Here is a 26,407-nt window from a genome sequence, read left to right on the forward strand (position 1 = left end):
CACTAATTCTGGATCTGCACAGAATTCCCTGTGTCCCATTGATATAAATGGGATTTACCACTCACTAATTGCCACTCACTTATATTGTGGCCCATGTAAAGACTCAGGGACCTTCTTGTGGTTGGCGACAAAGTTTCAGAGCAGGAATACGGGGCAGGATTTGCCTGCAAAAAGGAATAAAGTGGATTTGATTTTATTTCTTCATTATTTTTTCGTTATATTTCCTATTAAACTATGGTTCGTACAGGACCAGCTATCAACAGGGCAAGGGCACAGCAGCCCAGATGTTGAGGAAAAGATAGGAGGGAACCAGGGGGAGGAGGGTGCAGGGGTTGCAGGGGCAAAATGAGGGAGGGACCGCCCAGATGTGGCCAGGAGATGGCGGAGAACAGAAGTTGACCAGCCCAGATGTGGTTGGGATGGGCGCGGGGGCTCCCTGTGGTAGGCGGGGTAATCCAGATGTGACCGGGGTAGGAACACACAAGCACCCAGACGTGAGGCAGCGAGTGGGGACAGGCCCAGACGCGGCTGGAATCGCCTGGCTGGAGTCGGGAGCCGTCCAGATGTGGTCGGGATGCGGAACGTGCCCCTTGTTTGAGCTGGGATCCTCCAGATGTGTCCGGCCCGGGATGGGAGCCCACCCAGCTGTGGAGCCGTGAGGGGCGGCCCGACTCCAGCCGCGCCTGTGGGCGGGGCTTAGAACCCCGCCTCCCGTGACGTCAACCGCGTTCTAATTCCCACCGTTGCCACGGGCAACGGCCCCTCCGCTCCTCCCCCCCAACGCCTCTCCCAATTCCGCGCGTCTATTGGGCAGTGGTACTGTTCATCAACGCCGTGCGGCACTCTCATTGGTTATGTGGCAGTTAAGCCCCCGCCCCTCCGCCCTCCTTATGCCCCGCGCTCGGCGGAGCCGCCGCGATCGCTGCGGGGCTGGCGGGGCCTGAGGGGGCACCGGGGGTGAGCAGGGGCACGGCCGGAGGGTCCTGGGGTACCCCGGGGTGGGGTCTGGGTGGAGAAGGGCTGTGGAGCTGTGGTTTGGCTCTGGAAGGAGGTTTTGGGGGGGTCCACTCGGCTGGAGCATCTTTGGGAGGGGGATTTTGGGGGTGTTTAGGCTGTGAGGGGAGGGGGGTTTAACCCCTCGCCCCATCTGGGGTCGCTGTACAAGGTGGGTTTGAACGCGGTGTGTTTAGGGTAGTTCTGAAAAGGGGTTTTGGGAGGGTTTAAACTTCCCTCCTCCCCCCCCCCCCATTTAGGATAGTTCTAAAAGGGAGTTTGGGGGGTTCCGCCCCTATTTGAGGCAGCCCTGTAAAAGGATTTTAAGAGAGTTTGGCTCCTTCCCTACTCCGAGTCTCTCTGTTTAAACCCCCCCATCCCATTTAGAGTAACTCTTATAGGGGGAGTTTGTAGGGGTTGAAACACGCCCCTATTCAGGGGAGTTTGGGGGGTTTAAACTCCCTCTTTACCTTATCCAGAGCAGCTCTTCCAAGCGGGTTTTGGCGGGGTTTAAACATCCCCCGTTTAGGGTCTGGTGGGATTTAACCATCCCCCTGCCCGGGGTAGCTTTACAAAGGGGGTTTGCGTCCCCTCTTTTCCCTAAATTATTTCTGCTCGGAGGGAAGCTGTGGGCTCACATCTGGCCAGATGTTGAGTGCAGGGGGCTTTGCAACAGAACAGAGCAGGGGTTAGGAGGGGTTTAAGCCCTTAGATAGGACAGGGCTGGGATCTGGACCCCGGTGGGACTAAAGGAGGGGTCACCGAGCCCCCAGACCCCGCTGTGAGCTCAAGCAGGAGCCCCCCAGCTCCAGGCCCCCATTCCCAGCCTGTGGATGTTGCATCCCTGGAGATGATGCCCCCCGAGGAGGAGAGGCCGGATGGGGACAGGGACGGTGGCCTTGTCCTCCTGCACGGCCCGAAGAGCGGCAGCACACGGAAGGTGAGGATGGCCCCATATCCCTGTCCCATCCATAGGGATGGCTGTGCCCATGGATGGGGGCACAGGGATATCCAACCCTGCCAGGGGTGGAAATGGTGTTGCTGCCCCATAAACAGCCCTAAACAACGCCCTCCCAGCTCCTCATCCCTAAAATTCTGCTCCTGAATCCCCTCTTTTCTGCTGGCTCCATCCCCAAGCTTCTCAGCACCTGCTTTTCACCTCATTCCCTGAGATTTTGGGTTTTTTCTTCCTTCTTGCCCACAGGAAGCTGATCCAGACAGGTACTCCCAGGGAAGTTAGGATGTGCTGATTGCTCCTCTGGTGTTGTTGTTTAATTACCAACATTTGGGATGGAATCAGTGGGAATTGCCCTCAGGCTGCCACCAGCCCCTCATTTCTTGAGGTCAGAGAGGATTTAGGGAGCAAGGAAACATGGAAAACATTAATTTTTGGGTCTATATAAGCGTTTTTTCCCATTAGTTTTGCCCCCTGAGATCCAGCAGGATAAACCAGCAGCGAGTGCACTCCATAATCTGAGCCCTTCCTGCAAAAAGTCCCAAAACTTAAAAAACACCCCTAAAAAAAAATCCCAAATAATCAAGAAAGTGAAACTCAGCCAAGCTCTGGAAGGGATTTTTTTTTTTTGGTTTTTTTTTTTCCCCTGGATCAATCTGATCTGGAGTCACTTGAGCCTGGGCTGCAGCTCAAGAGGTTGCAACCTTAAACCAGGTCGGGGTTTAATTCGGGGCCTTGTCTAAAGAGCAGGTACTGCTTGTGAGGGAAGATTAACAGGAGGGATTTGGGACTTTTTTCCCAATTTGTTGCTTTTGGGTCCAGAGCACAAAGAAAAACATGGAAAATATTGCCAAGCTTCGGAGGGAGAACTGGGCAGGGAATCAGCAGCCTCTGTCATAATATGATTATTTTTTAATTAAAGCAGCAGAACACCTGATGAGCTCTATTACTTTATTTTTGTTATTGTTATTTGAAAGAAATTATCAATACAATCTTTTCCTGCTGTTTTTATCACCCTGACAACATCAGGAGCGTGGATCCATATTTTCTGCCTTGCAGGGGATCCTGAATGCTGCTGAAAAAATGATTTTTAATCTTTTTTTTTTTTTTGCCAAGTTTTCTGTCCTAGGAGTGAAGACTTAATCCACCTGTTTCCTGCTGGCACCTTGCCCTGACTCTCTGCTTCCCCCACCTCCTCAGAGCACTTTCACTCTCCTAAAATTCAATTTTTAACTGCACTTTGTGCTGTTTAAAAACCCCCAATCCCCCAGATTTTTATTCCCACCCCTGGCTTTATTTTTTCCTTCCTCTTGCTGACTGCATGAGCCACCAGTGAGGCCACTTGGGAAATTTAAAACCTTAATCCTCCCCTCATTTGTTCAAAGGCTCTGTGATGTAACCATATTCTCAATAAAAGGTTTTAGAGGTTTTAGCTGCTCCTGTCTCCCACAGAAACCCAGCTCAGAGCCAGGGTGCTCCATGAGATTAATTCCATGACAGGGAATTTCCTATCTAAATGGATTTTCAGGGAGTAAAAACCCACTTCTTGTCACTTCCTGCTTGCCTTATAGCTGCTTATATTAATTTCATAAATGCTTCTGGCTGGAAAAAAAAAGGAAGGAAATTCTGGATAACCATGGGGGGGGAAAAAAAGGATTTCCAAGCTTGTTTTTGTGTGTGGAGTGCTTCCCTGGCTTTTGTTTTCCTCTCTGTCCCACGGGATAATGTGGCTAAAGCAGGGTCACTTGGCCACTTCGCCTGTGCTGCCCTGACTTAAAAACTTGTGGATTCCAAAGAGGAATAAAAATTCCAGCTGACAGCTGCGGCTCTGTGAAAATCCTTTAAAGACCAGCGCAGTTCTGGCATTAAAACAGGTGCTCAGAGTTATCCTATTCCAGCCTGGAATCATCTGTGCACTTGGGAGCTTCCTGTTTGGAGGAAAAACTCTGTGTAAGGAAGCGCTGGTGCTGCTGAGAGGGCATGGAAATAAATCCCTGATTTTTTTTTTTTTTTTTTTTTTTTTGAGTGGGATGTAAGTGTTTAGTGCGAGAAATTTATGGGGTTGAGGTTGAAGCCACAGACCATGGACCCATTGGATGGGGTTGGGATCATGGATCGTGGTCCAGCTTTGGGCTCCAACAACAGAAGGACCTGGAGCTGCTGGAGCAGATCCAGAGGAAGCCATGGAGAGCTGGGAATGTCCAGCCTGGAGAAGGATCCAGGGAGACCTCAGAGTCTCTTCCAGTGCCTGAAGGGGCTCCAGGAGAGCTGGAGAGGGACTTGGAACATGGGATGGAGTGACAGGACACAGGGAATGGCTTTAAACTGGAATAGGGTGAGATTAGATGGGACATTGGAAGGAATTCTTCCCTGTGAGGGTGGTGAGGCTATGGAATAGAATTTCCAGAGAAGCTGTGGCTGCCCCATCCCTGGAAGTGTCCAAGGCCAGGTTGGAAGGGGCTTGGAGAAGCCTGGGATAGTGGAAGGTGTCCCTGCCCATGGCAGGGGGTGGAATTCCATGATTTTGAAGGTCTCTTCCAACCCAACCCTTTCCATCATCCCCTCAATATCCCTTTTCCTGGCACGAAAGGGTCTCAGTGTGTTTGCTCACACCCACGGCAGCGATCCAGACTGGCTGGAGTCCTGCTCTCCTTCATTCCCTGTCCTTGGGAGCAGGAAGGTGTCTCCTGGAGGTGGGGCTGGCTGTAGAGCTGAGCTCAGCACCAGCTGATGACTCCTCTTCCCACATTATGGATGTCTCGAGTCTCCGCTCAAATTAAACCTCCTCAGTTTCTCTCTGGGCATTCCCCGGCTTCCCTAACTGGGAGGAATCCTGGTGGTGACTCCTTTGTGGCCAAAACTGGTCTTGGACATGGCCCAGCTTGGTCCAGTCTTGGGCAGCTGAGCTGTGGAGCAGCCTGTGGGATCCAGCCAGGTTCTCCCAGTATCTCCAGGAGCTTTTCCTGCAGTTCCTGCTGGGGCTCTAACTCCCAGTTACCAACCCCTTCCTCATTTCTTTGGAGAGATCCATGCCTGGATTTTACCAGCACGTTCCTGATCTGTGCTAGTTCTTCAGGAGCTGGATCTGCATCTCCATTTCTCTCTTCCTTGAAACTTTAACAGCACTTCCAAGGATCCCCTTTTCCCATCCCACATTTCACTTAATATCCTTCAGTTTCGTTTCTTCTCTGTTGCTTCCAGCTACAAAGGAGCAGAAACAATCCCTTTGTCATGGAATTACTGGCTTCCACATCTTCCTGCAGGTGATTCAGTGTGTCCCCGGTGCCTTGTCTTTGTCACTGAGGTCACAAATCACTCTCAGGGTGTGGCTGTCACTCAAGGCTTCGTCTCCTGGGGGTTCGAAGTTCAAAGTCCACCCTGAGTAAACATTCCCTAAGGACTCCTAATTGCCATCCTGGATGGGCCCTCTGGAACTGGGAGAGGTGGCTGGAGGTGACAAAAGCCCTTGAGTAATTCCAAATGTTCCCTGCGAAGATAAGGCTGGGGAATCTTTGCCCTCCCTCAAAGGAGAGCTTGATTCTGCTCTGGAAAGGGTCTTATGGAATCTTTTTTTCCCCCTCATGTGGAGAGCCTGGATGAGGATTTTTGGTTCCATTGTCACTTCCGTGTGAGGCATTTCCCCTGATTTTTCTGGGCCTGAAGAGCCTTATTCCAATAAAATCATTAGATATGGGTTGGAATGGACTCTGTTGGGATCACAGAGTCCAGTGTTTGTCCCTAATCTTGCTTTGTCACAGGTGATAAACAGCAGGGCTGGCCGCACCTCACTCATTTTCATGGATGTCTGATCCATCATTCCCTGTGTACAAACAAAAGCCGCTGTTCCATGGCTCCTCCACAATTTATGGAAGAGTTCTGTGCTCATTCTTCCTTAAAAACCTTTAAACCGGGAAGGAAAAGTCTGATTATCTCCAGAGCCCCTTCTTAACCCCCCCCAAATTCCCTTTTCCAGGTGTCCCCAGGTGCACCCCAAAGCCTGGATGAAAGAGCCTCTCTTTCTTCTGACCTTACAGGGGTGACCTTGAGAGCTTGAGCAAAGAATTCAGTGAGGAAAATCCCTTTTGGAACCCAACAATGGGATTTTGGTGGGATTTTTTTTTTCCCCCTTTATGTAAGTCATGTTTAAATCCCTGGAAACTCATTCTGTGGTTTTTAGTTTTCGGCTGGAACTCTGACAGGAAAAGCTTTGGGATCCTTTGAACTGTTAGAAGGTGGAATGCTCTTCACTTGACTCCTTATTTTCCTCGTTTATATTTGGATTTAAAGATGGCCTTTTATGCTTTCCTGGAGCCATATTTCCTCCTTACTCTAAGATTTGTGGAATTACAACATTCCTGTGATGCTCCAGGAGCTCCTGCAGATGGGGCTTGGTTGTTCCTCATGGAATGATGATTCTATTGATCCATGCAAGCCAGGGATGATTTTTTGGGATCGAGGCAGAGCCTCTTGAGGGAAGGTGTGCAGCAATCTCATATTCCTGCACTTTTCCAGCCTCATAAATGTAGAGGAAAGCAAAATGTGTGGAGATCACGAGAAATCCTTGAATTCCTGACTTAACCTCACAAGGCTTTGGGTTTATATCAGGGGCTCCTGGTTTTCCAGCACCTTTTTGCTGCTGGCTTAGGAGCCTGGATAGGGATTGAGAACTCATCCCATTAAACCTGATGGAGAAGCCAGGAAAAAAAACCCCTCAGCTCTGCAAACAGCTTTAGTGCTTCCCATCAGGAGAAGTCACATCAATTTGCTAAATCCTTTCATGGCTCTTGCAGGGAAGAGGTTTTAACCCTCTTGGAATATCTGCTGGAGCCATCCCAGTGTCTTCTGCATCCCACTCCTTTCTTTCCTTCATCACTTTCCTGCTTTCCCTCCAGACAAAAATCTTTATTTTGGGTTTGGATAATCCTTCTACTTGTGTCTTTTCCATCATCCCACCTGCACTTCCCAGGCCTCTTCCCCTGTGTCTCCAGGTGGTTTTTGCTCCTTTTCCTCACAAAAATTCCCTTAAAATCCTCTGGCTGCTTCTAAATAAATCTTTGCCAGAGATGGAAAGGACTCCAGGGTGCTGGAATTTGCAGGAAGAGATGGAGTTGGAGAAGAGAAACTTCCACTTCTTGAGTTTGCATGGATTTCTGTGGCTCTGGAGGCACAGAGAGGGAACCTGGAACTGTCTCATTTGCATATATTCGCATACAGTTTGTCTCTGGATCTGTTAGGCTCACAGAGATCTCATCTTGAAATTTGAAATTAAACCTTGAAATTTTAATGAGCATCTTCTCTTTACATCTTGGCTTGATTTCCTGATCCTTTCCCTTTTTCCTCTGATTCCTAGATTGTTTTTCTCTCTAGGGAGCCAACAGGATGGGTGGATTCCCCCCAGGACAAATCCAAAAGTGACAAATCTGGATCAAACTTTCCCCTATTTGCTCCTGAGTATTTCAGACCCAATATTTATGCAGCTATTGGGGTGTTTTCCTCAAATCCCACTGCATTTCCAGAATAATTTGGATCTTATGCTTCCAGCTTGTTCCTTTAATCAAATTCATGGATCCCTGTAAAGTATTAATCCCACAGATTTATGGACCAGCTGGAGTCGCTCTGATTCCTCAGTCTCCAAGGGACCAATTAGGAGCTCCAATCTTTCCCTTAAATGAAAATCCCACTGTTAATCCCAGACCCTTTTCCAAAGGAAGCAGCACTCAGTGGACTTTGAATATGAGGAAGTAATTTTAAGGAAGCTGAAGTCTATGGAAATGCAAAATCTTCCATTTCCTCCTTGCTGGGTCCCATCGGAGAGGTGATCAGGCATTCCATGGAATTGTGGAATGGTTTATGTTGGAAGGGGCATTAAAGATCATCTCATTCCATGGGCAAGGACACCTCTCACTATCCCAGGTTGCTCCAAGCCCCATCCAGCCTGGCCTGGAACACTTCCAGGGGCATCCACAAGTTCTCTGGGAAACCTGTGTCAGGGCAGGGGCTGGAATGAGATGATCCTTAAAGTCTCTTTCAACCCAAACCAGTCCATGATTTTGGGATCTTGATCTTCCCATGATTTGCAGGCTCAGACCTTTCCATGCTCTTAAACCTCCCAGCTTTGTGCCTTCCCAACCAGGGATTTTTTTATCCAGGGATCTTCCAGAGGCTCATTCCATGCCTCTGAATCTTCAATGGGAATCATCCCCACTTGGGCAGAGCTCTTATGGCCCTGGATTTGGGGATGCCCCATTCCCTGAGGCATCCCATAATAACACTGTGAGCCAGAGGGAAATTAGGTGGCTGCTATTTCCTGAGGTCAGGAATTCAGTGTTTTCCCTGTCTGCAGAAATTCCGAGCCGGAGCCGCAGAAGGGATGGAATCAATTTAGTTCCGTGAGCCCCTCATTCCTGCATCCCCGTGAACTCCTGACTCCCTGTGCTCCACATCCTGGAGATGGCCTTGGGGTCACTTTTCTTCCTGAGCTTTGGGGTCATATTGAGCTCATCTCCAGCCCCCCAGGATCTTGGCTCGTGTCCAGACCCTGGGATAGGAATGTGGAATTCCTGTTCAGGACTGAGTTTGGGAAGAGCTCAGGGAAAGAAATCCCTGCTGGCAACACGTGGGATAGGGGGATAAGATGGTTATTCAGGGGCAGGGGAAGGTCTGGGGAGTGAGAAACTCAATGTGAGCTGGTCATGTGTGCTCGCATCCCAGAAACTCCCCCTGTCCCAGGCTCATCCCACAGTGTGGGCAGCAGGAAAAGGGGAATTCTGCCCCTCTGCCCTGCTTAGGTGAGGCTCCACTTGGAATTCTGCATCCAGCTCTAGGTTCCAACTGCAGGAGGATGTGGAGCTGCTGGAGCAATTCCAGAGGAGGTCCTGGAGATGCTCCAAGGGCTGGAGCCAGGCTGGGAGAGCTGGTAATGTCCAGCCTGGAGAAGAGAAGGCTCCAGGGAGACCTCAGAGCCCCTTCCAGTGCCTAAAGGGGCTCCAGGAGAGCTGGAGAGGGACTTTGGATAAGGGATGGAGTGACAGGACACAGGGAATGGCTTTAAACTGGAATAGGGTGAGATTAGATGGGATGTTGGGAAGGAATTCTTCCTTGTGAGAGTAGTGAGGTTATGGATTGGAATTCCCAAAGAAAATTTGGCTGCCCCATCCCTGGAAGTATCCAAGGCCAGGTTGGAGCAACCTGGGATAGAAGTTGTCCCTGCCCATGGCAAGGGGTGGAATTCCATGATCTTTAAACTCCCACCCAGCCCAAAGCATTCCATGACTCTGGGCTCTGAAAGTGCACAATTTACGGAATTGATGGGATTTTTTTGACTCCCAAAACGTGGATTTGGGATGAGAACCTGCCCTTGTCTCTCAGCAGGGCTGTGACCCCTTTGCCCAGACCCAGCGCAGCAAACTCCAGCACCGCCGGGCCCGGATCAACCAACAGATCAACAAGGAAATGAGGATGAGAGCGGGAGCAGAAAACCTCTTCCGGTAAGTGCTGATCCCCTGGGCATCCCCCTGGCTCTGGAATTTGGTTGGAGGGAGGAATAGAGTCTTGATATCCAAGATTCAGCTGCTGGAAGATTGTTAAAAATCAGGATGGGAGCAGATGGGATAATGGGAATTTGTGGCTGAGGTTGGGCTTGGAATGCAGAGGTCTGGTCTGAAAACCCAGTGAGTGGATCCAAGGGATATGGAGCTGTTGGAGTGAGTCCAGATGTTCCAAGATTTGGAGCCCTTCTGCTCTTGAGCCAGGATGAGAGCTGGGAATGTCCAGCCTGGAAAAGAAAAGGCTCCAGGGAGACCTTGGAGCCCCTTCCAGTGCCTAAAGGGGTTCCAGGAGAGCTGGAGAGGGACTTGGGACAGGGGATGGAGAGACAGGACACAGGGATTGGCTTCCCACTACCAGAGGGCAGGGATAGATGAGATTTGGGAAGGAATTCTTGTCTGTGAGGGTGCTGAGGCCCTGGAATGGTATTCCCAGAGAAGCTGTGGCTGCCCCATCCCGGGAAGTGTCCAAGGCCAGGCTGGAAGGGGATTGGAGCAACCTGGGATAGGGAAAAGTCCCTGCCCAAGATAGGAGGTGGAACTGGAGGTTTCTGAAGATCCACCCCAAACCATTCCATGAAATCCAGCTTTAGGATCATAAATAGCTCAGAAAATCCCGTCAGGATAGAGTCCAACCATTCCCCCAGCACTTCCAAGGCCACCACTTGTCTCCAAGTGCCACATCCACAGGGATTTTATCCCAAGGACAACTTTTTTTAGCATCGTTTGTGTTTATTTCACTTTCCCTTAATATTTGGAGCACATTTCAGGCTGGGAGGGTCATTAATATTAAAAATCCCATAAATCTGCCTTAAAATACAATTTTTTGGGAATATTCTACTAACTTGTTGATTGTTTTTATCCCAAATAAAATAAAATAAAATAAACTTTTCACTTTGGAACTGGAATGATTTAACATCAATGGAGTGTTCCTGTTGCACCTGGAAGAAGGGGATAATGGTTGATCCATTAAAAAAAAGGTGTTTTCCTGGGGGATGAGATCCCACTGCTCCATCCATGCTGTTGTGCCTCATTTAATTAAAGAAAAAAAGCCACAGAATCCCAACTTCTGCCTCTCCTGTGCTATATTAAAAAAAGAAAACCAAACAAACAACAGAGGGAAATGTGCTGGCTCAGCAGAAATCAGCCTGGTTTCGGTTGGAATTGGAGCTGTGGGAAGTGGGAGTGAGGAAAAACGGGATGCAAAACACATCTTAATTATCAGGGAAATGCACTGAGGGGGCTCTTTTTTTGCTGGCTCAGCACTCCGGGTGTCCTTTGGAGCAGCCACTTTCCCTCCCTCCTGCCCTCCCACAAATCCAGCTGAGTAATAAAGTTGATTTCTCGGCATTCCGGTGCTCCAAGCTTATGAAACTTTGGAAAAAGGAATAATCAAGCTTGAAATTAAAGGATGAGGAGGAGGAGGGGGGGGGGATTATGTTGCAAGTCTAAAGGTTATTGCTTCAAAATTAAAGATTTGTGGTGCGTGAATAAAATTCCTTTGGATCTTTAGCCTGGTGCTGGTGGAAAAAACTGTGGATTGTCCAGCCTGGAGCAGTTTGGAGCAGAATTTCCTGGGATTTTGCCTTTAAATTTAAAAACAAACTAGCCTGATGCTTGGTAAAAGTAATCCTGTTCAGCCTTTCCATGTTTTTTCCTGGAAAAGCTGGCAGGAATGGGGTGTTGGGAAAAAAAAAATCTATGTGGTATTTGATCAGTGGATTTGTTTGCTGGGTAAATAAATGGGAAGAGCCAGAGGAAACCTCTTCCTTCCTGTTCAAACACTGGGATGGAGTGGAGGAATGGGGGAGATAAAAATGTCCAGGTTTTTGGAACGAAAGAAAAATAAATCACAAAATAAATCCCAGAAATTCCCTATCTCCTGGGCTCATCCCACAGCGTGGGCAGCAGGAAAAGGGGAGTTCTGTCCGTCTGCCCTGCTCAGGTGAGATCCCACCTGGAATTCTGCATCCAGCTCTGGGGATCAACTGCAGGAGGATGTGGAGCTGCTGAAGCAGATCCAGAGGAGGCCACGGAGATGCTCCAAGGGCTGGAGCCAGGCTGGGAGAGCTGGGAATGTCCAGCCTGGAGAAGGGAAGGATCCAGGGAGACCTCAGAGCCCCTTCCAGTGCCTGAAGGGGCTCCAGGAGAGCTGGAGAGGGACTTGGGACAAAGGATGGAGTGACAGGACACAGGGAATGGCTTTAAACTGGAATAGGGCCAGATTAGATGGGACATTTAGAAGGAAATCTTGGCTGTGAGGGTGGTGAGGGGCTGGAATGGAATTCCCAAAGAAGCTGTGGCTCCCTGATCCCTGGAAGTGTCCAAGGTCAGGTTGGACAAGGCTTGGAGTGACCTGGAATAATGGGAGGTGTCCCTGCCCGTGGCAAAGGGGTGGAATTCCATTATTTTTAAGGTCTCTTCCAACCCAACCCTTTCCAGGATTTTCTGCTGTGTGTGGCACTTGCAAGTACCCCAGGAAAACTTTTCTCCTGGTAACAGATTCCTGGCAAAATTAGGGGCAGATCCTCCTGTAAACTGTGCTAAGACACCTGGAAAATAATCAGGGGCCTGCTGAGAGACAAAAAAAAAAATTGTTGGCAGCTGGGAACAAGGAGGGAAAACTCTCCTTAATCCATATGGGATGAAAATTGGACTGACAGTGTCCTGGAGATGTTGGGATGTGTGGGGGATAAATAGGAATTAAGTCTTGGTTTATAGGGATTAAATACTGGTTTATATGGAAACATAAGCTGACAGTGCCATAAGGGGAATTGCAGGAATGCTGAAGGATTTTTCATTGGAAGAGCCATGGGGATCTTTGGATGTGCTGTGGTTTGGTTTGTTTAGAATCAAAAAATCCTGGCAAAGGAGAGGCAGGAGGAGACTCTGAACCACCAGATTTTCAAAGGAAAACCCTGGAGCTCCTTCTGCTGCCCTGAACCAGGGCAGGGCAGGACCCAGAATGATTTAATCCATAAAAAATCCATGTCAAAGGCGATACTCTGGAAAAGCTGGAGGGAAGCAGTTTCCTGGTGGAGCAGAGCTTGTCCATGTGTTGTTTTCCCTGGATCCCAGCGTGGTTCAGCAGCCAGAGCCCCTTTCAGCTCTGGGTTATCTCTCCCTGCTTTCCTCGTGAGGAGATAAGCAGGGAATAATCAGCCTGGGAGCTTGTCCTGCTGGGAACAGCTGGAATCAATCCCTGGTGTTTACAGTTCCTGCAGGGAGCAGGGAAGGGAAGGCAGGAGCTCACAAGTCCTTTCTTTTCCACAAGGATTCTTTGCACCCAAAAATGAGTTTTTCCTCCTCAAATCTCACAGTTTGTTTGGAATGGGGGAGCACCTGGACTGGTCACAGCCCAAGCTGGAACTGCACTGGGGGTGAAGTGGGAATGGGCAAGGGGAGCTCTGGAGCAGGAATTCCTGGATGCTGCACTGCAATGAGTTTTGCCTGGGCTCAGCCTCTACCTGGATGTTCAGACTTCTCTAATCCCAAAATGCTGGGAGAGCTGGGAATGTCCAGTCTGGAGAAGACTCCACGGACACCTCAAAGCTCCTTCCAGTGCCTAAAGGGGCTCCAGGAGAGCTGGAGAGGGACTTGGGAAAAGGGATGGAGGGACAGGACACAGGGAATGGCTTCCCACTGCCAGAGGGCAAGTATGGATAGGATATTGGGAAGAAATCCTTTCCTGTGAGGGTGGTGAAGCCCTGGAACAGAATTCCCAGAGAAGCTGTGGCTGCCCTGTCCCTGGAAGTGTCCAAGGCCAGGTTGGATGAGGCTTGGAGCAACCTGGGATAGTGGAAGGTGTCCCATGGCAGGAGTTGGAATGGGGTGACCCTCAGAGGTCCCATCCCACCCAAACCTTTCCAGCATCACCTGGAGACCCAGAGGCACAATTCTATGGAAAGGCTGGGCTTGATGCACATGGGTTGCACCACTGGGTAACTGAGTCTCGAGTGGAAAAAATAAATTCATGGATAAAAAGAGGGAAATTTGATCCGTTGGTTTCTTGCAGGGCCACCAGCAACCACAAGGTGAAGGAAACGGTGGCTCTGGAGCTGAGCTACGTCAACTCCAACCTTCAGCTCCTGAAGGAAGAGCTGGAAGAGCTCAACAGCAGCATGGACGTGTATCAGAATGAGAGGTGGGTCTGGGAAGAGCAGCCTGTTCCCTTGGGATTTCATTTTTCCCTCTTGTTATGGAATTTTTCTGGGAGCAAGGCTGCTCTCACCTTGTCCGCCCTGCTCTGTCCCATGGCCAAGGGTTGGGACAACCTTCAGAGGTTCCCTTCCAACCCAAAACCTTTCCATGGTCATGGACAACAAGGTGGTGGCTGGAGGATAGGGGAGGATTTGGGTATGGGCCAGAATTCCTGGAAAACTTTCATCCTGGGAATGTCAGTGGTTCCCTTCTAGAGCTGCAAGGAGAAAAAAATCAGCTTTTCCTAGGGAATACTGGGATGTTTTGGATAGATGTAGCATCCTTTGGACACTGATGTCCCAAAGCAGGAGGAATAGGGAAGAAAGGGCCATCTTCCCTTGTACTGACCTGACGATCCCACCAGAGCTCTTCCCAACAGGACATTTTGGTGATGGGTATCACCATGCCTGGAAGTGCCCAAGGGATGACTGGATGTGACACTCAGTGCTCTGGGCTGGGGGGGATCAGTCACAGGTTGGACTCAATGATCTTGGAGGTCTTTTCCAGCCCAAAAAATTCTGGGATGCTGGGATTTTTCCTCTTTTTCCCTTCCTGAGGTGGATGGTGTTGGATGGCAGCGTGAGGTGTTGTGTGGGTGACATGGCTGAGGGATGGGATGGGACAGGATGGGATGGGACAGGATGGGATGGGACGGGATGGGATCGAGAGGGACCTGGATAAGCTCCAGAAGAACCTCATTAGGTTCAACAAAACCAAGTGCAACATCCTGCACCTGGGATGGGGCAATTCCAAGCACAAATCCAGGCTGGGCAGGTGGGGAAGGGATGGAGAGCAGCCCTGAGGAAAGGATTTGGGAGCGTTGGCAGATGAAAAGCTGGAAATGCCTCATCCACATGTGCTCACATCCCAGAAATCCCCCCTGTCCCAGGCTCATCCCACAGGGTGGGTAGCAGGAAAATGGGAATTCTGCCCCACTCACATGAGATCTCACCTGGAATTCTGCATCCAGCTCTGGGGTCCAACAGCAGAAGGACCTGGAGTTGCTGGAGTAGATCCAGGAGGTCCTGGAGATGCTCCAAGGGCTGGAGCCAGGCTGGGAGAGCTGGGAATGTCCAACCTGGAGAAGAGAAGGATCTAGGGAGACCTCAGGGCCCCTTCCAGTGCCTAAAGGGGCTCCAGGAGAAGGACGTGGGACAAGGGATGGTGCAACAGGACACAGGGAATGGCTTCCCACTGCCAGAGAGCAGGGATAGATGGGATATTGGGAAGGAATTCTTCCCTGTGAAGATGGTAAGGCCCTGGGATTCCCTGGGAATTCTTAGGGAAGCTGTGGCTCCCTGATCCCTGGAAGTGTCCAAGGCCAAGTTGGATGGGGTTTGGAGCAGCCTGATCCTGTGGAAGGTGCCCCTCTCCATGGCAGGAGTTGGAATGGATGATCTTGAAAGCCCCTTCCAACCCAACCCATTCCACAAATCCACGTTTCAGTGTCCATCCACGTGCTTTTCCAGGCACATTCCCCATCAAGGCTGCTCAGTTTTCCCAATTTGCCACTTGCTTGCCCTGGTTTGAAAAGAAATCAGGAGCAGCAACAACAACCCCATACTCTGCCCAGGCCAAACAAAAACCCTCTTTGTTTATTCCAGACATTGGATTCCAGTGGAATTCTTGTTAGGGAATGAGCAGTAATGGCTTTCTGCACTAATTATAGCTCCTGGAGCTGTTTGTTCCAAGGAAAATGTGGGTGCTAATTCCCTGCCTTGCTCTCCTGGTTTTCATAACTTCCTTTGCCTGTTTTCCTCCCCAGTTAATGATTGATTAATGAGTTACCAGCAATTTGGGGGAATAATGAGAGGAGGCTGTTGTGTTGGTGAGGGCTTGATCATGCCTTGCCCACTCAACATCCAGGGTTCCTCTGAAAAACAGGAGCTGGAAAAATAAAATGATTTGGGGGTTTTTTAGCACTTCTTCTCCTATGCTGCCATTCCCAAATCTTTTTGGGAAGAGCATTTTTCCATGTGGAGTCTCTTAATAGGAGCAGCACCAGCCCAGGGCAAGGAGCTTCTTCCTTTTAATCTCCACTCCACAGGATCCATCCAAGATTTTTAATCCAACCACCAAAGAGGTTCTTGTCTTCTTCCAGTGAATCCATCAGCGTTCCCATGATCCCTCTGGGACTCAAGGAGACCAAGGAGCTAGATTTGCTGGTACCACTCAAGGTGAGCTTTGAGTTTTCATGGATCGATGCTGAAGCAGCTGAAATTAATTTTCCCATTTAGAAAAGCTACCAACAAATAAATTCATGGAAAGGAGCTGGACTTAAAATATGGAAAAGGGAGAGATGAAGGTCTGGAGATGCTGGAAAGCAGGAAAGGGACGAGATTATTACTTAGTGGAGGTTTTCTTGTGGGCAGAAGTGGAAAATTCTTACACGAAATTGCCAGAAATCTCCCTTTAAATAATAAAAGTTTGGTTTCCCAATCCAGGATTTCATCAGTGAACACTATGGAGAGGAGGGTGTCCTGTATGAAAAGGAAATCAAGGAATTCATGGAGCTGCGACAGGTTGGTGTCCCTTGGCTTCCGAAATTTGGCTTGTCCAGGATCACTCCTTGGAGATGTCACATTTCCTTTGGGGGTTCCCCTCATCCTTTCTCCAAATTCCATATTTGTCCTTGGGTACAGCATTCCCATGCTGGAGCACCTTGGACTTGGTTTATAGGTTCCAAAATATTACAGATTATTCAGGAACTGTTCATTTTTCCGTATCCTCGTTGCCCTGCTGACCTACAAATGAGCAGCAATAAAATTTATAGTACAATCATTATTTATAGATTAATCCCTGGCAAGGCTGAACAACTTCTCTCTCTCCAGGTAGGCCTTGGAGAAGAGGGAATTTAAAGCAGTCTGGGAAAGGAGGAGAAAAAATCCTGTTTATTTCCTAGGATTTATAAAATCAGAATTTCCATGAGTTTTTCCAGCACAACTCCCAGGCTGCTGCTTCCACATTTGAGTGTCCCAGCACCCAGACTTTCCCTATGATTGAAACTCAGAATCATGGAATAGTTTGGGTTGGAAAGGCTCTTAAAGATCATCCAATTCCAACCCTTTCCATGGGCAGGGACACCTTCCACTGTCCCAGGCTGCTCCAAGCCCCATCCAACCCAGCCTTGGACACTTCCAGGGATCAGGGAGCCACAGCTTCTCTAGGAATTCCATTCCAGGAATGGAATGGAATCTCCACCTTCACAGGGAAGAATTCCTTCCCAGTATCCCATCTATCCCTGCCCTGTGGCAGTGGGAAGCCATTCCCTGTGTCCTGTCCCTCTGTCCCTCTTTTCCCATCCCTGTCTCCTCTCCCATTCCCGCAGGCCATGCGCACCCCGAGCCGCAACGAGGCCGGATTGGAGCTCCTGATGGAATATTACAACCAGCTCTACTTCCTTGACAGCCGGTTCTTCCCTCCCACCAAAACCCTGGGCGTCTTCTTCCACTGGTGGGTGCAGCTTTCCCTGTCCCACCTGGGTGGGGAGGGAGTCAGGATCCAAATTTCCATATGGAATCTCTGCCGCGGCTGGTGGACACCTGGATTTGGATTTGCTGTTGCCTTGGGTGGGTTAATTTGGGGAGGGAGAGGGAAACACAAATCCCATGGGATGTACCATGATGGGAATGGTGTCTCCAAGCCCACCTGAGTGCTGAAAACTCTTCAGGCTCCTCCTGCATCCATGGGAATCATGGAGTGGTTTAGGTTGGAAAGGGCCTTCAAGATCATCCAGTTCCAACCCCCTTTCCACGAGGGAGAACACTTCGTGTGGACCATGACAGGGACACTTTGGGGACCGTGACCAGGGGATGGGCAGCTGTTGTCTCTTCCCTTCTCCAGGTACGACTCCCTGACGGGGGTCCCATCCCACCAGAGGGCCCTGGCCTTCGAGAAGGGAAGCGTCCTCTTCAACCTCGGAGCGCTGCACACCCAGATCGGAGCGCGGCAGGACCGCGCCTCCCTGCCTGGCCTCAACCAGGCCATCGACGCCTTCCAGAAGGCAGCTGGTAAGTGCCTTCCCCTCTTCCTCCTCTTCCCAAAGGTGGGAATGATCCACGGAAACTCAGGAAGGGGTGGGAGCAGTCGTAGGAAGAGGTGTTCCCAAGGGATCACGAATAGAGCGCGAGGTGGCTCCACGTTGGTTGTGTGGTTTGGGAAGAGGAGTTGGGATGATCCAACAGCGAAAAAGGATGTCCCTCAAAAGAATGACATCCAAAACGATGTCCCAGCTGTGGAGAGGAGAGATGCTGATCCATCTCCCTATAGAAAAAACAGAGCCTGGAACTGGGATCACCCAGGGCTTTGGAGAAGGAATTGGGCACAAGGATGGTTTAGCTGGCAAGGGTTGGACCTCAGATCTTCTCACCCACCCCTGACATCTCACCACTGGTGAGATATTTGATATCCTTGCAGGGCAACCTGTTTTTGGAGGGAAACCTGCCTGATCCCAAAGTTTGATTCTCTTCCTCACAAGCCTGGTAACTTCCAGGAGCTTCTCTCTGTCCTCCAGGTGCCTTTAATTACTTGAAGGAGAACTTCTCCAATGCTCCCAGCCTGGACATGAGTTCAGCCTCCCTGACCATGCTGGTGAGGCTGATGGTGGCCCAGGTCCAGGAGTGTGTCTTTGAGAAGATGACCTTGCTGCGTGCCCAGAACGACTTCCTGTCCCGCCTGCAGCTGGCTCAGGAGGCAGCAAGGGTGAGGATTCTGGGAGGGAGAGGATTTGGTGGGATTCTGTGGTCCCTACTGTCACCATCTCCTGAGGGACATCCTGCATTCCATTTCTTCTCCCTTCCCTCTTCCCAGGTGGAAGATGTTTATTCCCTGGTGCACCAGACCATGAGCCAGCCCCACGTCAAGGACTATGTTCCCTTCTCCTGGACCACCATGGTCCAAGTCAAGTCGGAGCATTTCAAAGCCCTCTCCCATTATTTTGCTGCCATCGCCCTCTGCGACTGCCCCGGTGAGTGTCCAGCCTGGAGGGAGCTTCCTGCTCATCCAAGTACTAATTCCACTTTATTCCTGGGTTTTGGAGAGGGATTCCCAAAAAAAAAAAAAAAAGAGGTTATGGATACAACACCCAAAGTTTTTTGAATGCTGTGGATCTTCTGTGTGAGCTGTGGATCTTCTTTGTGGACTCAGCAATTCATCCCCAAGGCGGATTTTTCCATACTTCTGGTTTCCACAGGGAAAAATCCTTAAGAAGGGGAGGAAAAAGCTGCTGGAGGGATGTCACCTGCTGTCCCCCTTGGGGCTGGGTGGGGAAATAAGGGTCACCTGCCTGTTTTGGGTCACCTTGTGTTGGGCCAGCTGAGGGCTTCAAAAATCCAAAAATAAATCCAAAAATACCTTGGATTTGACTTCCAGCCTCATGGATGGGTGTCCTGGGACCCTCAGGGTGGTGGCAGCAAGGTACACATGGTTCCATGGAGTCACTTGGAGCGTGACTTCAAGACGTGACCCTTGATCTCCATCTCTGCCACCTCCAACACCCTGGGAGCAATTTTGGGCTGTAGCAGAGGATCCGGGGGTGGGCAGCAGATGCTCCTGGTGACCTTTGGTGTCACCTGGTGGGTGGCTGGTGAAGATTTTTGAGGGCTGGCTGCCAAAACCAGTGCTGTGACCAGTGGCTGCCAGACTGTCCTCACACCCTCCCCCGCTCCAGAGCCTGCCCAAAATCTTCCTTGTGCCACGTGGGCGTTGCAGAAGCTGGGTTGAGCAAGGAGATGGGAGAGAGGGGGATAATGTGGAGCTGGAAGGGCTTAAAGATCCAAAGAGGAGAGGATGGTGATGGAGATGGGATTCCATGGGGTACCAAGGGGCAGGGCAAACCTTCCCCTTAAAATTTTTGGTGACCTTAGGCACTGTGGGAAGCAGAAATCTGCAGGAGATGCCTCATTTAGGAATTTTTTTGCCTGCTGTTGGGAGCTCATGTTCCTGTTCACACTTCTCCCTTGTCAGAATAACAAATGTTTTGCTTCCATAACCAGCTGGGAATAAATTCCTTACGCTGCAGTTTAATCCCTCAGGGATGCTGACATGGCAGGAGCTGGCACAGGGAGACCCAGCCCTGGAGCTGCCAATTCCCAGCCCTCTGGATCCCAGTGCCCACCAGGCTTCGAGATCCTCTGTTTGGAGCAACAAAACTCCCTGGGATATTCTGGGTTGTTTCTTATCCCAATCTGTGTCCAGGGAAAGAGGCTGCTGTGCAGCCCTAAGTGAGCCAAAGAGGATTAGGAACAATTTGGGCTAGAAAAAAGGGTTAAAAAAGCCTAGTGTGGGGTTTGGAGAGCCTGGGAGAGCTGCATCCATCTCTGTTTTTCCATGGAATGACCTCCTTGGTTGCACTGTGGGATAGAGAAAAGGCTCCAGGGAGATCTTAAAGCCCCTTCAAGTGCTTCAAGGAGCTCCTGGAGAACTGGAGAGGGATTTTGGACAAGGGATGGAGTGCCAGGACACAGGGAATGGCTTCCCACTGCCAGAGGGCAGGGATAGATGGGATGTTGGGAAGGAATTATTTCCTGGGAGCATTCCTGGACTGGAATTCCCAGAGAAGCTGTGGCTGCCCCATCCCTGGAATTATCCTGGGCCAGAATGGCTGGGGCTTGCAGCCCATTAGAAGTGTCCCTCCTTGTGGAAAGGGATTGGAATGTGATGATCTTTAAGGTCCTTTCCAACCCAAACCATTCCATGATTCCCTGATTTTGTTGTCTCATTTGTCTCCCTGTCAGTGATCCCCCAGGGCTCTCTATTCCCGATCCTGCTTCCACACTGGAGCAAAGGAAGGCAGGAAAGAGGAAAAAAATCTGTGTTCAGGACAAATCCTGCCCTTAACTTCAGATCCTGGTGCATCCCTGCTGGGATCATCCCTGGCCCCATTCCTCATTCCTTGCAGGCCGCGGTAGGATGACAGGAAGGTGCTGCCAGGGCCACCTGAATGTGGATGTGACCTCCTTGTCCCCACTGCCATGGGGGGCTGGGTGGCTCTGACCTCTCCCTAATCCCATCCCCATCCATTTCCTTCCCACAGCTCCCTCGGATGCCGAGCTGCTGGAACAGGAGAAGGCTTTCCTGCAATTCCATGTCACCATGCCAGAGGGGCCATCCCTTCGTGTCCTGCTGCAGGATCCCGAGGAGAGGAGGAAGCTGGGTGAGCACAGATTTCTGGATCCCACCACAATTCCCACAAATGATGAGCTTTTAGGGGGGATCTCTCTATGCAGAGAGGAATTTCTCAGCAGATTTCTTCTCCTGGGAAGCAGGAAAGCATCACAGTCCCCTTGAGGGTGTGAGGACCAACTCGTGGTGCTTGTCCCAACCTGTCCAGCTCTGACAGGAAAAATTCCAGGTGTTCCAAGCCAGGTAACATCACCCAACACTACATGGAAATCCACAGGGACACAAAGATCCTGGAAGCTCCTTGGTTTGGGCTGACTTGGCTGGAAAACAAGACACAGCAGATGCTCAGGGGGTGGCTTTTTCAGCTGCAGCGAATTCTTGGGAGACAAGAACTTCTTCCCATGCAGGATTTCAGCTCCAGGGAAAGAACAGACGCTGCTTATTCAGCTGAAGTCGTGTTTTGGCAGCCCCTCCTCAACAGGGCCGCACCAAGAGCAAACTCAGCACTCAGAATTTGGGGTGTTGCCTCCCCCAGGAGCTCTTGTCCCTCCTTGCACACGTGTGGAAGGAGGCAGATCCCACCAGGAATGAGTTTGGCCTCAGCAAAATCCTTCAGGATGCTCAGCCAGCTTTCACTGGAAACCTCCAAATAAACTCCAAAATCCAAGTGTTTTATGGTGAAAGCACCCCAACACACTCAGATGTGGTTTGCATCAGCTTTTCCAGCTCTGCCTGATTTTCCTGGGGAAAACAGGCTCTGTTCAACATTCCTGGTAAAAAATAGATGTGCAGGCACCAAGCTCAGCTTGGATTTGGTTTGCAGGAAGGGAAAAACCCAGAGAGGTTGTGGATCTCCATCCCTGGAGGTGTCCAAGATCAGGTCACACAGAGCTTGGAGCAACCTGAGATGTTGGAAGCTATCCTTCCCTATGGAAGGGGGGTTGGAATGAGATGAGCTTTAAGGTCTTTCCCAACCCAAACCATTCCATGATTTTAGTATTATTATTATTATTATTATTATTATTATTACCCATAATTTCACAATTTATAGATTTGATAAAAATTCTCCATGGGGGGAATCTCCTCTCTGTTTTCCATCCAACCCCAGAACATTCCCTCGGTATTTAAGTTCCTCTGGCTGTGGATTCCAGGAGTCTGGAGCAGACCTCATCTCCCTGGATTCTGTTGCCACCGTGTGTCCTGAACGTGAAATGCCACAGGCACACGTGTATCCATGAGACACACACGGAGAGAGCTTTTCTGGGAGTTTAGCCTTGGATACGGCTGCCTTGGTTGCAGTTTCCCACGGAGGAGATGCTTTGCGTTGATACCCGTGGGTCACTGGAATTTCAGCTCCTCTTTCCCGACCACTTCCATTTCCCGAGGGTGGGAACGCGCTGAAGGCAAGTGGAGAGGAGCAAGGAGCAGAGGATGGAGAGCAGAACCTGCAGGACAAGGATAAAGGCTTAGCCTAGAAAACAGGGACGTGTTGCACCTTCCCAAGGAGGACAGGCCTGGGTTGTTCTCCGTGTTCCCATTCTCCAGGGATCCGAGGCGATGGAGAGAAGTTAATTTGCTCAGGAGATTGAGGTTAAGCGTGAGGAGGGACGTCGGGGGTGGTTTTTCAGGAACATCTGCCAGCTCTGCTGTCAGGGGAGCGAACTAGGTCACCCTTCAAGGTCCCTTCCCAGCCCTCCATCGGGCTGGGACCGACCCCATTTAGGGCTGGGAACGTGACTGGGCTGTCCCTGAGTCACAGCAGGGTGGTGGCACCGCTCCTGAAATCCGTGGGCAGCCGAGCGGGAACGGCGCCGGAGCTGCCGCTCCGTCGGGCTCAGCTCCCTCTGCTCCCTCGCAGGCAAAGCTCACCTCAAAAAAGCCATCATGAAGCACGAGGAGGCCATGAGGATCCATGGATTGTGCAAGATCCTAAGGAAGATGGATATCCTGCAGGAGGTCCTGTCCTTCGCCCACAAACGCTCCCTGAGCAAATATTCCGAGATCGACCACGAGGAGGATTTCTTTGAGACGGGAGAGGCTCCGGACATCCATCGTGAGTGGGGGTTTTTTGGGATTGTGGGTGGGGAGGGGGTTTGTGGGTGGAAAGGACTCCATGGGGAATTGTACTATGGAGGGGGGTTGGCCTGGATGATCTCTGAGTTCCAGTCTGAACTATTCCAGGATTTTAGGTCCTGGCTCTTATGGGATCATGCTGTCCCTCTTTGGGATGGCAGCAGCTGCCCCAGCTGCCTGAGGTCACCCCCATCTGTGCTTTTCTTTCCCTCCTATCAGCCAAAACGCACCAGAAACCCGAAATCAAATCCCCCAACTTCTCCCAGGTGAAGGTGACCGACCTCTTCCACAGGCTGGTACGTACAGCTCCAGGAACGGGAATATCCCGAGGGAGCAGCCGTCTCCTCCTCCTCCCCTGCATGCTCTGCTTGCCTGGATTCCTTCCTCCTGCAGCCTCTTCTCCCTCTCTCCAGCAGTATTCCAAGGAGGAGCAGCAGGAGGAGGGCTGGGATCTGTGTCTGTGACACAAATGGGTCACAAAGCTCATCTGGTGACAGGGGAGCAGGCACGGGAATTTTGGGTGGGCTTTTCCCAAGAGACCCTTGGGAAGAAGGGTTTCGGTGGCAGGAAGCAGCAGGAAAATCCCACTGGAGCTTTATCCATGCCCTCTTTAGGTTTTTAGGGTCCTGGGGAGCAGGACTGGGATTCAGGACAGTGGTGGGATCTGTGGTGGGATCATCCCTGAGTACCCCAGGGAGAGTTTGTGCATCTCAGCCCTAGGGCAGGCATGAATATCCTGCTCCTGTAAGAATGGAAAAGCAGAAAAAGAGGGGAAAATGGGAAAGAATTGGGGAAAAGTGACCCTGAACTAGTGACCTGTCCCTCCACCCTGCTCCTGGACCAACCCCTGGTGGCATCCCCCAGGTCCAGACAGCTTCAGCCTCCATCATTTCTTCTTGGATGATGGGACTGTTTTCCCTGCAAAAGACAGGCTTTCTTCCTCTGCCCCCTCCCCATCCCTGAAATGGGTTTTTTTACAAGGCTGCACAGTTCCAGGGAGCTGAAAAGATGCATTCCATGTTTCTGCCTCATCCCAGGGCCCCCTCTCCGTGTTCTCAGCCAAGAACAAGTGGTATCCAGCTCGGAGAGTCCACCTGATGAGAGGAGAGAACGGCTTTGGATTCACCCTGCGAGGAGACTCCCCCGTCCTCATTGCCGGGGTCATCCCAGGGGGCTGCGCTGCTGTGAGTATCCCAATTTCTTGCTATTCCCATGGGAATGCCAGAAGGGAGCTGCCTGGAGGGATTCCAGGTGTTTTTAAGTCTTAAAAGAGTTCAGGAGGAGACTCATCCCTGCTGGAGCTCAGGCTGGGGTTTGCAGGTGGGCGTCATGAAATGATTAATTTTTAGGAGATAGCTAAGGAGAAAACATGGAATTTTGCTCAGTTTTTAACTGCTGGAAGCCCATCCAGCTCCCTTGTCCCTTGTGTTGGGATGTGACAGTGGCTGGAACAAGATGGCACATCCCAACACAAGGGACAAGGGAGCTGGATGGGCTTCCAGCAGTTAAAAACTGAGCAAAATTCCATGTTTTCTGCAGTGACAGTGGCTGGAACAAGATGGCACATCCAAAAAACAGGGGCAGCTTTGTTTTCCATCAGAAGATGCTGGAGAATCCTGGTGGGATGCCCTAAGGGTCTCTCTGCTCCCTCAGTACCAACCCATCCCTCCAAATCCCAGCATCTCTGGAACAACACTCTCCTTAGCAGCAGGATCGCATCCCTCTTTGGAAAACTCAAATCTCCCCAAAGACTGGGATGTGGACAGGATATGGTCCATATCTGGAGCAGAGTTGTGTCTTCTCCTCGGCCTGGAGAAGGGAAGGCTCCAGCGAGAGCTTGGAGCCCCTTCCAGTGCCTAAAAGGGTCCAGGAAAGCTGGAGAGGGTTTGGGACAAGGGATGGATTACCAGGATGAGAAGAAATGGCTTCCCAAAGCCAGAGGGCAGGGTTAGATGGGTATTGGGAAGGTTGCCCAGAGAAGCTGCAGCTGCTTCATCCCTGGAAGTGTCCAAGGAGCAACCTGGGATAGTGGGAAGTGTCCTTGGTGGGACTAGATAATCTTGAAGGTCCCTTCCAAACCATTCCAAGATTCTCTTGGACGTTTTCCCTCATTCCCTGCAGGAAGCTGGGCTGAAGGAGGGGGACTACATCATCTCAGTGAATGGCAAGGACTGCAAGTGGTCCAAGCACGCCGAGGTTGTCCAGCTCCTGAAGAGCACCGGGAAGGAGGGGGTGGACATTGGAGTCATCACCCTGCAGGGCTCAGAATGCCCCAAAGCCGTAAGTCACACCCCGCAGGAAACCACGGGATTCCTTGGAGCTCTCTGGGTGCTGCCCTGGCTTCACTCCCCTCTCTCTCCACCTTTCCCAACCAGGCGGACAGGAAGGCAGCAGTGATGTCCTCGGGATCTGGGATGCTGAAGAGCAACAAGGAGAACAGCAGGAAGAGCCTGATGAACAGCAAGAGCGCCAGCACGCTGCTGGTGTGGAGCAAGAAGAGCAAGAGGAGCAAGAAGAGCACCTACAGTGGTGTCCCCTTCACCGCCGTGGGGGACAACGAGGCCATGTACTGACCATGCTCCATGGTGTCCCCTGAGCTCCAGGACTGGCTGCCCGGGAAGTTTCCCAAGCCTGGCTGGGCTGTGAGGACTCCCAGACCCGGGAATGCGCCGCTGGTCGGATCCGCGCCGAGAGGTGAGCGAGGCACCTCCACCTCCCAACTCCTGTGTCCAACAAGCCCCTCAATCTGGGGGAAACTCGGGTTTATTGTTAATTTTGGGATTATTTTTTTTTTTGCTCTCAAGGGGGTCGGGGGGAGCTGTGCTAAAGCAGGGCCCGGTTTGTGTCTTCTGCTTGGCCAAAGCCAGCCCCAGCCATTAAAGCAAAAGTGTCACCTTCTGTAGCATCTCCTGGGCTTTCTCTGCGAGGCACAAGATGGAGCTGCTCTCCAAGAGCTGCTGGAGGAGCTGAATCCTTCAGCTGAATCCTTCCAGGCTCCCATTTTTTGGGAGAGGGGACAGCACGGGCATGGATAACTTGTGGTGATCCCATCACAGGGTCTAACCCAGGCAGCATCTCCCAGGTGGGGCTATCCCAACAAAGTAGGATGGTTTGATCATTTTTAGTGCTTTTGGGGTGTTTTTTTTGGTGGAATGAACCCCCACCTTGACTCAGAAAATCCAGCCCAACTGCCCAGCCGGATTCTTTGGAAGAAAAGGGAAGGACTTAACGTGCAGTTGTTGTCTGGCTTTTTTAATCAGGAGACGTGGATTGCCCTAAATATTCTGTGAGGAGATTAATAGCTAAGAGCCTTGGGGGGGGGGGGGTTTATTTTTCCTGGGAGGAGATTAAAATTCCAGGAAGATATCTCTTCCAGATTATTAAACTCCTAAATTTTGCTACTGTTGGATCTTGCACATGTTGCTAATTCCCTAACACTGCTGTCAGCATTCCTGGGCTGGCCTGATGGATCCAGGCATCTTGGTAATTGTCCTGGAAATACTGGGAGACTCTGAATCCA

At 50.8% G+C, this 26,407-nt stretch overlaps 1 protein-coding gene across 2 annotated transcripts; it reads left to right on the forward strand.

The window, feature by feature from the left end:
- The first annotated feature begins 990 nt into the window (after positions 1–990).
- On the forward strand, positions 991–25,785 carry RHPN1 (rhophilin Rho GTPase binding protein 1). 2 transcript variants are annotated; one of them, XM_036406916.2, is made up of 15 exons: positions 991–1,933; positions 9,317–9,435; positions 13,508–13,636; positions 15,794–15,869; positions 16,137–16,214; positions 17,021–17,145; positions 17,536–17,702; positions 18,206–18,393; positions 18,502–18,658; positions 20,726–20,845; positions 22,673–22,867; positions 23,107–23,183; positions 23,925–24,071; positions 25,009–25,167; positions 25,263–25,785. In XM_036406916.2, the coding sequence occupies exons 1-15, from the start codon at positions 1,844–1,846 to the stop codon at positions 25,458–25,460; spliced, it is 2,025 nt and encodes a 674-aa protein (XP_036262809.1). In that variant the 5' UTR covers positions 991–1,843; the 3' UTR covers positions 25,461–25,785. The 2 variants fall into 2 exon arrangements, with proteins under 2 accessions (XP_036262809.1, XP_036262810.1); XM_036406917.2 differs by having other exon boundaries at positions 992–1,933; positions 9,320–9,435.
- The last annotated feature ends 622 nt before the right edge of the window (positions 25,786–26,407 follow it).

Source organism: Molothrus ater, chromosome 1, assembly GCF_012460135.2.
Source record: "Molothrus ater isolate BHLD 08-10-18 breed brown headed cowbird chromosome 1, BPBGC_Mater_1.1, whole genome shotgun sequence".
NCBI lineage: Eukaryota > Metazoa > Chordata > Aves > Passeriformes > Icteridae > Molothrus > Molothrus ater.

Excerpts from the sequence above, each read along its gene's own strand:
- RHPN1 (XM_036406916.2), top strand. The coding sequence starts at position 1,844 with ATGATGCCCCCCGAGGAGGAGAGGCCGGATGGGGACAGGGACGGTGGC. Across the intron at positions 20,846-22,672 it reads CGAGGAGAGGAGGAAGCTGG|GCAAAGCTCACCTCAAAAAA; the intron begins GTGAGCACAGAT and ends GCTCCCTCGCAG. Across the intron at positions 22,868-23,106 it reads AGAGGCTCCGGACATCCATC|CCAAAACGCACCAGAAACCC; the intron begins GTGAGTGGGGGT and ends CCCTCCTATCAG.